This window comes from Coenobita brevimanus, chromosome 17 (genome assembly GCF_032717465.1).
Source record: "Coenobita brevimanus isolate Jiangsu-jjx chromosome 17, ASM3271746v2, whole genome shotgun sequence".
In the NCBI taxonomy this organism is placed as follows: domain Eukaryota; kingdom Metazoa; phylum Arthropoda; class Malacostraca; order Decapoda; family Coenobitidae; genus Coenobita; species Coenobita brevimanus.
The window spans coordinates 16596648-16612798 of NC_136970.1; the positions used below are offsets into that span (position 1 = coordinate 16596648).

General features: G+C 45.3%; 1 protein-coding gene across 1 annotated transcript; it reads left to right on the forward strand.

The window, feature by feature from the left end:
• The first annotated feature begins 227 nt into the window (after nt 1-227).
• Nucleotides 228-776, forward strand: LOC145391124 (uncharacterized). Its single transcript, XM_080265809.1, has one exon. The coding sequence runs from the start codon at nt 228-230 to the stop codon at nt 774-776; it is 549 nt and encodes a 182-aa protein (XP_080121935.1).
• The last annotated feature ends 15375 nt before the right edge of the window (nt 777-16151 follow it).

The window sequence follows — 16151 nt, forward strand, 5'->3', positions numbered from 1 at the left end:
AACAAATAGGATAAACAAACTGGACAGTAAAATAAGTGGCTTCACCACTCAGACCCCCAGTGTTGCGAATCATTCCCCAGCCCCTCTGTGTTCCAACAGTGTTCCCCCAGTGAACCATGGTCGGAATAATCCCCAAACAGCAAGGGACGATTTCGTGTTGTGTACCTATCACAAGCACTTTGGCATGGAAGCTAGACGATGTGCACCACCTTGCATATTCACCGGAAATGCATATGACGGGAGACCAGGGCCCCCAATTTGAATCTCAGGCCTGGCAAGACTTACTGGACATCCTGGGTGCTAAACGCCACAGAATTTCAGAATATCACCCTCAAGCAAACAGGATGATTGAGCGCTGCCACCATCGCCTGAAGGAAGCACTGAGGGCACTTCCCCACCCAGTGAATTGGGTGGCCGCACTGCCAGTCATCCTCCTAAACCAGAGGGTTACGGAGAAGGAGGATATCAGTAATTCCCCGGCAGAACTAACGTACAGGAAAGACTTGAGGCTGCTGGGGCAGTTCGCCCAGCAACCATGCACGCCGACCCTGGTTTTCCTCCCAGAGCTCCAGCAGGCAATGCAGGCACTACAACCAGTCCCTCTTCGTTCTTGCCAGCAACATATGCTGTTTATTTCCCAGTCCCTACCAGACGCTGAACAGGTCTTCGTGAGGAGAGGTCACCACACTACACCACTCCAAACCCCTTACAAAGGCCCATACCCTATGATCACAAACTCAAACAAAACAGTCACAATATACAAACATGGGAAATAATCCACAATCTCTTCAGACAGAGTCAAACCGGCCACACCACAAACCAAGTCACAGCCAACACCGCACACGTCATCTCCCAGCCTTGTCAGATCACCAACCACACGCACACATCCTGCACCTTAAACCCCGGCACCAACACCTACATGCACCACTCACACACACACACACACACACACACACACAAACACACCTCCCATCCCCTTTGTCAGTTCGTACCCTTCACTCCCCATCATCACTACACACCTTCTCAGTCGTCATACAGTACAACAAACCACTACCACTGACGCAAACACTCTCTCACAACCACCACACTACCGTCCACAAACCCTACCTTGAGCACTCACCTTACAACCACTAACCCATCCTCTCTGTCAACCTCACATGATCCTACCTCTCACGTTACTCCCCCAACCCCCACCCCTCACCCAGTCCTTACACCTAATCCACCCTCTCTGTCAACCTCAGGTGATCCTACCACCCACCTTACTCCCCCAGCTCCCACCCCTTACCCAGTCCTTAGCCATAACCCACCCTCTCCATCAACCTCAGGCAATCCTACCCCACACTCTTTCCCCCCAGTTCCCACCCCTCCCCCAGTCAATACCCCTCATCCCTCAACACCCGTCGTTCCCGTAACTCCTCCACCACTCACCATAACCCTACAAACTACATCAACAACTACCTCAGTTACCGACACACAATCAGGCCGTCTCATTAAACCACCACAATTTTACACTCCATCATAATCTGATACAAAAAACTGACAACACTCCATGTCGTCACACACCTACGTTTCATTCGTATTGTACATTTTTTTTTTTCTTCTCCCTCCTACAATGACTCAGTTGTAAACGAGGGCATAATTCTCTCATTCGTTTGCGCATACTGGCTAAACACCAGCCAAATTCTCCTACAGAAAGTTATGCACGGCTACTATTTCTTAGTTTATAGTCACGAGCCCCTCATTCTACTGTATACCTTAGTTCATCACACATAACTATGCAAGGGACTTGTCATTAGTAATGTTCCTTTCTATCACAACTGCTATTTTCAGGCCTGAACGTTGCGACTAGTTTACTCGCCATGGCGAATAAATGAATTACATGGCGGGTAAAAAATATTTCTCGTTCGTCAGTGGCGAGTTGAAGTCTTATATCGTAAATTTTAATAAAATTTGTTTCTTTAACCATTACTTCATATTAAAGAAACACCATGATAAAAATATTAAAAAAAAAACTCATCATTATTAATAATCTGGCAACTCTATTAAAAATCGGTTGGCATCACAACAGTCGCTAGACACTGTCTCTCACTCGCTGAGCCGTAATCAGCTGACGAGAAGGAGTAGCGCCGCTTACTTCCAACATGAAACGTATGAAACCCTCGCCGTCAGCGTCAATCTCGTCGCCTCCCTCGAAAAAGGCATCACAGAGAACATTTCTTCCAAAATGGAAGAAAGAATTTACGTGGCTCATGTATGATGAAAACGAAAACAAAAAGAAATGTTCCATTTGCATGAAAATTCCAACTGCAGCCGGCAAAGCGGATTTCGTACCTGGATCTCAGAATTTTAAAAAGGAAACAGTTTACCATGGCAAGAGCAGGAAGCATATTGAACTGTGATGCTGAATTAAATCGCCAAGGTCAAGGAAACATAGTCAAGACATTCCAACGTCAGCAAAAGACATCAGCAATGTAGTAGGACTGTCCAAAACAGTTGCCAGTTTCAAAGTTCTCAATCATGATGCCTGGCCTGAGGATGACAATGCCTTGGTAAATTATGGAGAGGCAGAGATAAAAACTTTGCTCCACTGGTTCAGTCCACTACTGATCAAAAACAAATGTGAAGTTGAAGAAGTTTTAATTCAGTGGAACAATCTAAAAACACTTGTGGCACTGGCCTCTGGACAACCATGCTGGCAAAACAACCCTACAAGGAGGATTTCAAAGACCTGCAGCACCTTGTGCATATTCTGCTGGTACTTCCAATAAGTGCTGCTCAGTGTGGGCAAGTATTTTCAGCACAAAATCGTGTGAAGTCGGATGTGTGCAGCTCACTGGCAAGAGACACATTTGAGGACCTCATTAGAATTTCAGCAGATGGACCTGCCCTAAAAGACATCGACCCTCAAAATGATGCTATCAAGTGGACAGCATATACAGCTAGACCAAGGAAGCTACAAAGAGTGGCCAAATGAACTGGATATTGAAGAAGAAAAGCTGTAAAAACTACAAGTTTTCCTGTCAAAAAGGATAATCATTTCTCTTATGTTAAAAATCTGAACTCTACTGTCATATTTTAATTATTTTCAAGTATGATAACCCTTTTATTTAACTACATTATGTCCTCTTACCATAATAAATGCATAATTCATATATGTATAAGGGGAGGCGGTGGCTCAATCGGTAGAGAGGTGGCCTGGCGTTCTGCCGGACCCAAGTTCAAATCCCCGCTAGGGCAGGGAACAGCTTAAGGATTTGAATTTCATGTAAAGCATACTTTATCGATCTACCAGAAGACCTGCCGACATGTCGTAAAAATACCCCCGCTAATACCAATACACCAGTCCTGTATGAGACAGCCCTAGCATGTATTCACTATGGACGGTGGGTGTTAGTGCCGAAGTGGTGACATGTAGAGGTGTATGATACATAGGAGGACTGCTGGGTCTCGGGAGCAGGCTGTGAAGCCTATGCCCAGAGTCGAACACATAAAAGAAAAAAAGTATACAAATTCCATATTTATGTATATAAACAAACATATCTATTATTCATTTTCAACCTGGGCTACAATAAGTAACTTGCAGGCTGACTGATTATTTGTTAAATTTCCTCTCGCCAGTGGCTGGTAAGATAAATCGTAGACTTTCAGGGCTGTATTTGTAATTATTGCATTCAGATCATTTTCAAAAGTTTACTCATTTTGAAAACTGTATATTTATTTTGTACCTTGTGCCCTAATAATAATTTTTGGTTTGTTTGTTTGCCATAAAACGGATGAGGGGGAGGGGGAGTGCTGTGGCATATATTACACCACAAAGTTGCATTCATGTTGTACCTCGCATCTCACCTACACACGTGGTTTCTTTTCTGCATTGTCCCTAGTGATTTTTTCCCACTTTGTTCCTTTGTTCAGCGTTGTTACTCGTGCTGCTACCAATAGTATTCAATTTCTCATTCCTCCTCATCTGTACTAGTGCCACTACCAATAATATTCGATTTCCCATCCCTCCTCACCTGTACTATTGCTGCTACCGATAATATTCGATCTCTCATTCCTACTCGCCGGTAGTGGTGCCTAAACCAATCAAATTCGCCTATTCAGACGACCTAGGTGTACCTGTGCTCTGCCCACCTCATTTAGGGGTTTAAAACCGAGCAGGCGACTTAGCCCGAGCCCCCTTTTTCCCTCTCAATTTCACCTGGCAAACTATAGTCTGTCTCAGGAAAGACGAGGGTAGAATATCATCTATTTTACTCCAAAGTCACTGTCAAAGACCGAACGCACCTGACTTAACGACCTGTGGGAATACAGGCTGGCCAGGGACAAGGCCTGAGGGCAAGAGGCACACACACACACACACACACACACACACACACACACACAGCCAATGAATAAATGTGACCCGCTATGCTCACAGGTCAATATGAACTGTGGTTCCTGTTTTTGGATGCAACTTTTTTTTTTTTTTTTTGTTACAAAGCGCTAAAAATAAACGAAAAATATTGGACCAGTTATTCATTGTATATTTAGATTTAATAGCATATTATTCCTTTTATTTTACTTTTTTTTTTTTTTTTGAGCTTGATTCGCCTGTCATCAAGAATTTGTAAGTTGGCATCTCAGGTCACAGCACCTCCTGACTGACTCCTGGGAGATGACAAGACAGAGTTGTCTGCCGTTTTCCCCTTGCTTCAATCAGAGCTGGATGTCCATATTCGCATTTCATCAACGGACTTACCCTCTCTCTCTCTCTCTCTCTCTCTCTAAACCCCTGCTTCCCTCCTTTCTTCTCTCCCTCCTCCCTCCCCTATCTAGCATCTCTCTCTCTCTCTCTCTCTAAACCTCTGCTTCCGTCCTTTCTTGTCTCCCTCCTCCCTCCTCCATCTACCCTCTCTCTCTCTCTCTCTCTCTCTCTCTCTCTCTCTCTCTCTCTCTCGTGTGTGTGTAATTCACCGGGTCGGTCAGGATCACTTTGATGGTCGTGATAGTCAGCTTTTACCCTCCCGGAATGGAGCTGAGAGCTCATATAGTCCGATCTAAGGGCAAGGCTGTGACCTTCACACACGCACACACCCGTCCCCTTGCTCAAGGGGGACAGTAACCACCCACTTCGTCAGTGAAACTTTTCGCAACCTGAGCGAGGCGCGAACTCCCGTCCACCAGTTGGCAAGCGAGAGCGTTACAACTGCACCAGCGAGCGGTGTAGTGTGTGTGTGTGTGTGTGTGTGTGTGTGTGTGTGTGTGTGTGTGTGTGTGTGTGTGTGTGCAATCATTATCATGACTTATGGTATGCTTTGTATTGGAAAGTAAAGATGAGGAGAAATATTGTGGAATCTAGGGCGAAAATTGTGGCAGAAGGGTGTAGACATGTATGAAGGTGAACGTTAATTGGCCCACAGGGAATTAATGACAGTTCCACATGCTGACGTCTCGAGGGGACTTCTTGTAGTTTTCTCTGTAAATATATTCCAGTGTTTTACTTATTTTATAATACTTATATCACAGATACTTTGCACTGACATTATTATTCACTACTACAGAACCTTGAGAGAGAGAGAGAGAGAGGGGGGGGGGGGGGCTGGTCATTCCCAGGGGACAAGTGGTCATTCTTCACCTCTCTCTCTCTCTAGCATGCAGACCCAAACTTAAAAGGAGTTGCCCAGCATGGGCCAACCGGCCTACTGCAGGTGTTCTCTTTAAATATGTTCCAGTGTTTTATTTTTTTTTTATATAATACTTATTTCACAGTAAACGCATACTTTGCACTGACACGATTCACCTTGAGAGAGAGAGAGAGAGAGAGAGAGAGAGAGCAGCTGCGTTTATGAAGAATGAAGATGAGCTTTTCAGGTGTGTGTGTGTGTGTGTGTGTGTGTGTGTGTGTGTGTGTGTGTGTTTTCATAGTGATAGCTGAGTAGCCTAGGGAAGAGGAGGGATGGGATTAACGGGATGGGGGGAGGGGGAGGGGGGAAAGGAGTCATGAACGAAGAGTGACGGACAACCTGAGGGATAAGAGAAAACAGGACATTTGCCTCAACTCACCTGTCCAGGTTTCTCTGTCCATGACTACTTATTATAAATGTCATCAAAATATAGATACCTTTATAAGTAATATAGCTTGGTGCATTCATGTTATGTGTTGGTGTGGTGTGGTGTTGTGTTGTGCTGTGATGTCGCACGTTGTGTTGTGTTGTGTTGTGGTGTCGCACGTTGTGTTGTGTTGTGTTGTAGTGTCGCACGTTGTCTTGTGTTGTGGTGTGATGTGGCACGTTGTGTTGTGTTGTGTTGTGGTGTCGCACATTGTGTTGTGTTGTGTTGTGTTATGTTGTGTTGTGTTGTGTTGTGTTATGTTGTGTTGTGTTGTGTTGTGTTATGTTGTGTTGTGTTGTGTTATGTTGTGGTGTGGTGTCGCACGTTGTGTTGTGTTGTATTGTGATGTCGCACGTTGTGTTGTGTTGTGTTGTGTCGTGGTGTTGCACGTTGTGTTGTGTTCAGTTGTGGTGTCGCACATTGTGTTGTGGTGTCGCACGTTGCATTGTGTTGTGTTGTTGTGTCCCACATTGTGTTGTGTTTTGTTGTGGTGTCGCACGTTGTGTTGTGTTGTGGTGTCGCATGTTGTGTTGTGTTGTGGTGTTGTGAGATGTGTTTTTATCATTTACAATTTATTCTTTTAAGTTGCAAGACTCAATAATGACCGAAAACCTGGAGCGTGAGGATTGTCGGCAGCCACTCAACAGGCGAGGAAAGCTTGTGGTGCTTCCTGTGCACGAGCACCATCGGAGGATCCACTCTTCATTAATGAGACCGCTCTTGAGAAACATCGGAAGTGACAGGAATATCTGTGAGTTCTATACAAAGATTCAAAAGGGAAGCAAGAGAAGGCAGCGTTTCCTCGCCCCCGTTGAAGAGACCCAGGATATCTCCAGTGGTGGACAGCATGGACGCGTTTGATATGGCATGTCTTCGCAGAAATGTCACATCATTTTATGAGAGAGGTGAAGTTCCGAATTTGGATCAAATTTTAGCGAAAGTAAAGGAGGAGATTAATTTTAAGGGATCAAGAGCAAGCCTTCACAGACTCCTGAGAAAGAATGGATATACTTTCAAGAAATCAGATAAAGGACGAAAAATTCTGATGGAATGACGTGATATTGCTGAGGGAGAACAACATTCAACACAACCCACAACACTCCAAGCTAGAGCTGCTAGATCTGGTGGAAAGAAACAAAGACAGGCAAGAGTATGAAACAGACACTATCGCAAAAGACCAAGAACGTAAGGTTTTATGACTTACGCCCTACCACTGCGAATTAAATCCAATAGAACTTATATGGGCTCAAGTGAAAGATGAAGTAAGAAAAAAGAATTCCAATAATAATCAGACACTGCGTGTGGTGGAGGAAATCACAAGAAATGCAGTGAGGAAAGTGACACCAGAAAACTGGCAAAAATGTATGGAGCATACGAGAAAGCTAGAACAGGAATATATCAGAAATGACATTGTGCGCAATCACATGGTCGAAGAATTCGTCATTAACGTGGCGAATGATTCCACCAGTGAAGAAGAAGGTTTAGATGAGGGAGACATGAATATCGATTGATAGATAGATAGATAGAGAGAGAGAGAGAGAGAGAGAGAGAGAGAGAGAGAGAGATTGTATTTTCAATGTAAATTTTAGAATATAATGAATATTTATAAAGGAAATGCTACTGTTGATCCTTCGATCAGTAAAACTATTGTAAATCAGTTTATGTTTTTTCATAAAGAATAGTAATAAAACAATAAAATAAAATAATTTTTCTTCATCTTTCATGGCTATTTCATTGGCTTCCTTACCCTAACCCTCCCCACATTCCGACCCGGGCCACTCCCATCCTCCATCCCTCCTCATATGGACCGATATCTGGGCACTGATAGATAAACAGAGGCTACACATTGATTTATTATTTAAGCGTCGTGTGTGTGTGTGTGTGTGTGTGTGTGTGTGTGTGTGTGTGTGTGTGTGTGTGTAGAGGAAAGAAAACGGAAGAGGGAAGGAGGAAGGTCCAAAATCCCGAGGGGACCTCTTAATCCTTCACACGGTCACTCGTGTTCCGATTTTGGCAAAGGCTTTGTAAAATTCTCTCCCTCATGTTTCCTGAGAAAGACTATACCTGCCCGCTCGCTGTCTCTCCTGGTAAATCTGGCCACGCGGTACGACTTTACATGTACAATACATGTAAACACATCAGCTTAGCACTACAGCTCCTCACTAAATTCATTGCTCACATTTTAGTCTGTAACTGTCTCTCTAAACAATTGATCTACGCAAGCTGTAAATGTAATTACCTTGTACTACTTGAAGTCATGTAATAACTCTGTATTGTTCTTAGTCAATAATCACTGCCCTGTCTGTTTCTTTCCATCACATGTGTGTTTATCTATCCTTACCATTTGCCTTGGTGTAACCCTAGTACAATATACCGATAACTAAAACGCTACACATGGAAGAGTTAAGCTGTCTTTTTTGCCCTGGAAGCCAGCTCTGTGTGTGTGTGTGTGTGTGTGTGTGTGTGTGTGTGTGTGTGAGATTCTCTCTCTCTCTCTCTCTCTCTCTCTCTGTCTCTCAACCCCTGTGTGCAATGCTGTGTGTTGTCTACCGGCACCGTCCGTCTTCCTTACCAAAGTTAACCACCTAAACTTTGCTTCCCTGACCCTCCTACCCTCCTTCCTCTTATTTTTTCACTTCTTTCTCCATTCACTGCCCCTACCGTTTATTCTCACCTCTTATTGTTTCACCCCTTTCTCCATTCACTGCCCGTACCCTATATTCCCACCTCTTCCTCTTCTCCCTTTCCTCCATCCTGCTTCACTGCCTCTTCCTTTTCCTTCCTTTCTTTATCCCTACTCTTTCGTCTCTACACCCCTCTCTTTACTCTCCTCTGCCTACTCCCCCCACCTCCCTGCCTCCTCACCCTTCTCCCATCCTTGTGTCCTCTCACCCCTCAATGTCACATTTATATCAGCTTCTCTCCATTCACCTTCCTTTCCTGTTACTTATTTCTTACACTCCGTCCACTCACCTTTCCTACCCCCGGTCACTCACGTCCCCTGTTTTTTCTGTTACCTTCCCCCCAGAACCTTTATCTCACTTATCTCCAAGTTCCCTCTTCTTCCATCTCTCTTTGTTTTTTTCTGCCTCCACCCTCCTCCGTTTTCCCCTCCTCCCCTCCCTGAATTCTTCTTGTCCCTTTTCCCTCCCTCCCTCCACTCTTTCTCTCTCTCGTTCCTCTCTTCTTCCCACTCCCTCCTCTTCCTCTCTTTTCTTGTTCCTTCCTCTCTCCTTTCCCTGTCTCTCAGTGCCTATCCCCTAGTACCTTCCCCTTCTCTACCCCCACTGCCTCCCTCCCCCCCTCTTTCGTCCATGTTTTCTCCCTCCCTTCATCTAACCCCTCTCCTGCCCTTGCTTCTCCCTGTCCCATACTTCTCACACCTCTCCCCATCTAATATAACGCTACAAATTTTTAAAAGTTTATCCAATCACCCTTTAATTAATCACGACTGGAAGTTAAGCCATTTCTTTCATATCAATTCACAGATCCGCTTGCGCCAACTAGGAGTTAGCATCAGCAAGAATCTGCCTCTATTAGTATGAATTATCGATTGTCAGAGGTAAGGATACTTTCTCCGAGGCCAGCAGTATCAACAATTCAGGATTCGTGAATGATTAATCTCCGCTGTGTACTGTTGAGAAAGATTGTGAAATTCTCGTCTTTAAAGAATCGGCGAAGTAAGCGAGAATAAAGAAAAACATACTACTTTATTTCACATGTCAATAGCCCTCTCGTCAGTGGTGGCTTCCTTTTTTTGCTCCCATAAGTAGTGGAGATATATTCAGTATATTTCTTTTCCCACCGTGACAACTGACGACTTACTCGCAGTTTATTCTTATTTTCACATCCCCCTTTACAGGGAGGGCACTGGGGATAAGGGAAGGGGTAGGAGAGGGCACTAGGCAAAAGGGACCGAGCTGGAGAAGGCACGAGGGATAAGGGAAGGGTTTGGGGAGAGCACTGGGCATAAAGGAAGGGGTTGGAAAGGGCACTGGGCATAATGGGAGGGGTTGGGGAGGGCACTGGGCATAAGGGACGGGGTTGGGGAGGGCACTGGGCTTAAGGGAAGGGATTGGGGAGGGCACTGGGCATAAGGGAAGGGGTTGGGGAGGGCACTGGGCATAAGGGAAGGGTTGGGGAGGGCACTGGGCATAAGGGAAGGGGTTGGGGAGGGCACTGGGCATAAGGGAACGGGTTGGGGAGGGCACTGGTGTACGTAAGAACATAAGAATAGAGGACAACTTCAGTAGGCCGTTTTGCCCATGGTAAGCAGCTCGTAGAAGAAAAACTGGACTACAAGAATGAGATAAGGATGGGATTGGGGAGGACACTGGAATATTTGGGAAAGGGTTGGGAGGACACTGGAGTATATTGGAAGGGGATGGGGAGGGCACTGGGGATAAGGGAAGAGGTAGGAGAGGGCACTAGGCAAAAGGGACCGAGTTGGGGAGGGCACTGGGTATAAGAGAAGGGTTTGGGGAGGGCACTGGGCATAAGGGAAGGGGTTTGGAAGGGCACTGGGCAATAAGGATGGGGTAGAGGAGGGCACTGGGCAAAAGGGACAGGCTTGGGGAGGGCAATGGACATAAGGAAAGGGGTTGGGGAGGACACTTGGCATTAGGGAAGGGGTTGGGGAGGGCAATGGTCATAAGGGAAGGGGTTGGGGAGGGCACTGGGCATAAGGGAAGGGGTTGAGAAGGGCACTGGGCATAAGGGAAGGGGTTGGGAGGGCACTGGTGCACATAAGAACATAAGAATAGAGGATAACTGGAGTAGGCCGTTTGGCCCATGCTAAGCAGCTCGTAGAAGAAAAACTGAACTACAAGAATGTTGTGGTGATTGTGTGCAATGCAGTCTTCCATTATGTGCTTAATAGTATGGGGTGCTCTGTTCCATCCTGGACAGACATCAGGGACGAAGTCATCCAGCCTCTTCTGATAACTTAAGAGGGCTGGATGATGCCAACATTTCAGCCTGGCCAGGTGGACCCTGTCCTCACGAGGGAGATAGGATTCGGGAGGGTGGATATCGGGAGGCCGTGCATGCAGTTGTGTGTTGTCTTTAAGTGACTGAATGGAGCAGCGAGTGATCGGATTTTGGATGTGCTTCTGGAAGCTGGCTTGAGGCAGGCGAGGAGGGAGAGATACAGTATTTGTGTATGATAACGTGTGCCGGATGTTGTTTCGATGTTCCTTGATGTGTGTGGATGTGCTGCCATGTAGTGTAGTTGATGGTGTGGGTTTGTGGAGGCTGCAGCAAGAATTTGGGTACCTCTCATGTCTAGATGATCCTTGGCTTTGAGGACTTTGGTTTCTTGGTGTACAGTAGGTGGTCTGCTGGTGTAGTAGTGTGCAGTCTGTGATTATTTTTAGGGCCTTGTTCTGTATGGTCTATTAGAGTGTTGTAGTATGTTCTAGTGAGGTTAGAAGCCCAAGCAGGGCTTGCGTAATTCGTCACTGAGCGTATATATTGTTTGTTTACTGTGGTGGTTGTTTCTTTGTTGTGCCCAAATGTTGTATGGACAAGTGACCTCAAGGCATTGAGTCTTGGTGTTAATTTATCTATATTGTTTGTGATGTGTTGTTTAAATGACATTGATATGTTTTATGTTACACCAAGGATTTTGTGTGTGTGTGTGTGTGTGTGTGTGTGTGTGTGTGTGTGTGTGTGTGTGTGTGTGGTAGGGAAGTGCTGTTTATGGTAAGGTGTGGAATGTGACTGTTCTGTTGTCCAGTTTGTGAGAAGGGTCACTGTAGATTTGGCTGGGGTTATTTTGAACCTGTTTGTGGTGAGGCATTCGTGTAGTGTGTTGAGGTAAGGTTGGAGAATGTATGCAGATGTGTTTGCATTTTGGTATGTACATGTAAGTGTTATGTCGTCTGCAAAGGAAGCTATGTGTATCTGTGGTGTGTGGGGTGTGGGTATGTCGTGCATGTATAGGTTAACGAGTTTAGAGGACAAAACGGATCCTTGGTGGACGCCATTTGGGAAATTTCTGAAGTTCGAGGACTGACCAGCAAATGTTACATGTGCACATCTGCCTGCTTAGTAGTTTGTCAGCCATCTTTTTGTGTTATTGTGCATGTTTGTGTTGAATATTTTGTTTGTGAGGTTGTGGTGGGGGACGGCATCAAAAGCTTTCCTAATGTCAAGTGTAACTAGGGGTGTTCTGTGTAGTGGCCTAGCTGAATTCATGTCATCATAAACTCTCTGTGTAAGGTCTGTAAGAAGAGTGTTTGTGGAGTGTAGTGGCCTAAAACCGTGTTGTGATCTAGGGGTGTGTGACGTGTAACTTGTTGTAGTATCAGTCGTTCAGTGACTTTGGAGGGGGTGCAGAGGAGTGTGATGGGGCGGTGTGATGATGGTAATGTGGGGTCATTGTTGGGTTTGGGGATCGTGATTATATTGCCATGCTTCCAGATGCTGGGTATTATGTTGTGTGAGTAGCTGTAGATTGATATGCTGGTGAGTGCTCGTATGCCTTGTGGTCCAAGGTGTTTAAGGTGTATGTTCCTTATGTTGTCTGGTCTACAGGCAGATGAGTGCTTAAGGTTGCTAATGATGTGCTTCGTCTGGTTGTAAGTGAAAGGTCCAAAGTCTGGGTCTGTGGGGAACTGTCCCTTACGTATGATGACACGTTGGTTGTGGTGATGGAGGGGGGGGGGGATTTGATGGCTGATATGTGAAAAGTGATTGATGAGAGTGTTTGTTTGTTGTTTGTTTGAGGGTATGATGTCTGTTGTTGTGATGGCAGGGTGTGATTGTGTAGTGTTGCTGTTGGACAGTGTGATGTTGTTTAGTGTTTTGTGGAGTTTGCTTGTGTTTGTAATGTAATCAAGAGTTTCGAGATAATTATTCCAATTAGTGTTTGCTCTTCTGATATTTTATTGTTTATCTGAGTGATGAGTTCTTGTATTTGTTGTACGGTGTCTCGTGTAAGGGGTGTTGAGGAGCGTCATAGTGTGTCGCGTTGACTGATGAGGCCTTGAATTTCTGGTGTGAAGTTGGGGTTGTGTCTCCTTCTGTTGCCTCTAGCGATGCGTCTTTTCTCTGCATTTTGAATAATTGTACTGAAAGAGTGCACAGCAGTGTCGATGATTGTGATGGATGTACTATTTAATGTTTCAAAGTGTTGTTCTGTTTCAGCTGTGAAGGCCTCCCAGTTGGCTTGTTTATGATTAGTATATTTGTGTCTGTGGCCAGCTGGGGTGATTGTGGTTTTGATACTGATAATGACTGGGAGGTGGTCAGAGCCCTTGGGTCTGGCCACTCTCCAGGATGTTGTGGAGGCGAGGTTTGGGGAGCAAAACGTGATGTCTGGGGATGTTGGGAGGAAGAGGGCTTGGTGTGGTATATAGGTATGTTGATGAAGATTATTAAGTATGAAAAGATTATCTGTTTAGGACTGTAGTACCAGTCCTCTGTGTGTGTCTGGGTTGTTGACATGCCAGGCCGACGTCTTGGCGTTGAAATCACCACCCAAGATGATGTTGGTTATGTTAGTGATGTGGTGTATTTGTGGAGAGTAATTGTGTGGTACTGTGGGGGACGACTGGGGGAGAATGTATGTAATCGTGATTGTTATGTGTGATTTGTTACCAGTGCGTATTATATTGATTGTATTCCTGTTGTGGTGTCATGCGGTTGGAGAAGTGACTTTGTGTGTGCACTGGTATCTGAAAAGTTGATGGATTTGTGTACTAGGGTGATGAGTCCACTGCCATCGCCGTCGGCCGGGTCTTGTCTTACGGTGGTGAAATTATGAAATATAGGTGTTTTTGTGTTCTGTGTAGTTTTGTTTCTTGTAAGATGGCTATGTGTATTTTCTGTTGTTTGGGGAATTGTGTGAGTTATTGTTTTTTGGTGTTTATGCGATCTATGTTTATTTGAAGAATGTTTATGTTGTGTGTGCGATGTGTGTTGGGTGCCGCAGCACGCGGGGGAGGTGGGGGTGTGGGTGGAAGGTAAGGGGTAGGAGAAGGTTGTGATGGAGGTAAGGGTTGGGGTTGAATAAATTGGGGTGGAATGGGAGGGGTTGGGGGATTGGGTGGTGTGTCAGGGATCAGTGGGTTAGGCTGAGGAGGTGTGGAGGAAGTAGGAGTGGGGTTGGTGGGGGGTTAGTGGGTGGGAGGAAGGAGCATAAGGAGCAGGTCCAGGTGTTTGTGTAATGTATTCGGGATGCAAGTGTTGTGCAGGTGTAATGGGTCCAGTTCTTGCAGGATCTGCACAGAACTAAACCGTTTGTCTGTCGGCTCGAAGTGATAGGTTTTGAGCATGTTGGACATATGTATTTGCTGATGGGTCCTGGATTGCTCTCAATGTCCCCAGCTAGAAGAAGTCGTCGAGAAATGATTACCGGGGAGTCATTTCGCGGCATAGAAAAAAACAGTGTTGTTGTGTGCGTTGTGTTGAGAGATGTGGTATTTGCCCGGGCTACCAAAGCCACTTCCACGTTCTTGGGCCCAGTGAAGGGCCGGGGGGGTTTGCGGTGGTTTAGCCCCCATGCTGTCCTCCTCTTCTGCATCGACAGGCTCTTGGAGGTAGACCCACGGCGAAGACGCCACCGCTCCAGGTCCAGATGACACAGTGGAAATCAAAAAGTATGAAAACAGATATTGATCAAAAACAAAGAAGACAACATAAAAAAAAAAAGAATTGAAGATTAAATGAAAGACAACGAAGAAGGGCAGGAGGAAAAGAAAAGCAAGAAAAAGAGAAAGAACTGGGGCGAAGTAATGAATATCAGTGGAGAGATAGCAAGAGGTATACTGTAGTGCAAACTGAAACGGTGAGAGAGAGAGAGAGAGAGAGAGAGAGAGAGAAAGAGAATCCAATCCCTCTCTCTCTCTCTCTCTCTCTCACACACACACACACACACACACACACACACTCACTCCTGGAGTTAATCAAGGTGGAGTTACACTGGGCAATATAACTACTTTCGCCGGCGCTGCTGACACTGCCACCGCCTTTGTGATGATCAACACAAGCTTGCAGCCAGGAGCAAATTTTTCTTGAAGGTTTACCGTACTGTGAGTGAATGTTGTGTGTGCAAGGCCTGATTCAGGGAGGATGAGAGTGTGGAGTGAGATGGTGTTTGTGAGTGAGGGAGTGAGCAAGCTTGCGTGTAGGGTGGAGGGGATTGAGTTGATAATACAATGTATTCCGATCGCAAGAACACGTGTTTCATAGTTTGTATCATTAAGCAATGTCAACACATCATTTCACGACTATGGAAACCAAATGAGTTATTCCTTTTGTTGGCGTGGACACCGCAGTTTCCGGAAGTTCAAATCCAATCCAGTACACCGGTAACAAATTTTATTTATTACTTGTGTGTGGTATTAAGAACTACCAAGATTAAGCGACAAAACGTACTCAATTTCACAAACAATGACGCCAATGGCAATCAGGAACCATCCACTTTGGTTCATGGATATTCCTCCCTGTTGAGGGATTTTCCTCAGTACCTTGCCCTGTTGTGCTAACAACTCAGAATACTGGAACAAGCTGTTTGATAATATGACACACTGAGGGATGTCAACACAGTTATACCCACTCTGTTGAGGTATTTTCCTCAGTACCTTGCCCTGCTGTGTTAACTACTCAAAATACTGGAACAAGCTCACTGTTTGATAATATGACACACTTGGGGAAGTCAGCACAGTTATATCACCTACAAAGACACAAAAGGAAACACTGAATTATTTCTACGTTTCCTCTCTTCCCCCTACAAGTTGTGGGGTCACAATAAATGAAAACAGTGCAACCAGAGGGTAAATACCTTGCTCGCTTTCACTGAGCTACATGAATAACATTTTTCTTACTAACGTGGAAACGAAACATTACTCTCTTTACTTGACCATGGGCACAAAATTAAAGACTGAATTCCTCCCCCCCCCTCTCTCTCTCTCTCTCCCTCTCCATTCGGTACAGTGAGGTATGTTAGGGTAAAAAGAAGGCAGGATAAATTACCGAAGAGATTTAGACTTCATTCACACAAACTTGTGGCCATTTAAACGTCGGACATGGCCTACCGTCTGACAGACGGAGAGGGA

What these genes read in the sequence shown, in the direction of transcription:
- LOC145391124 (XM_080265809.1), top strand. Translation starts at nt 228, where the DNA reads ATGCATATGACGGGAGACCAGGGCCCCCAATTTGAATCTCAGGCCTGG.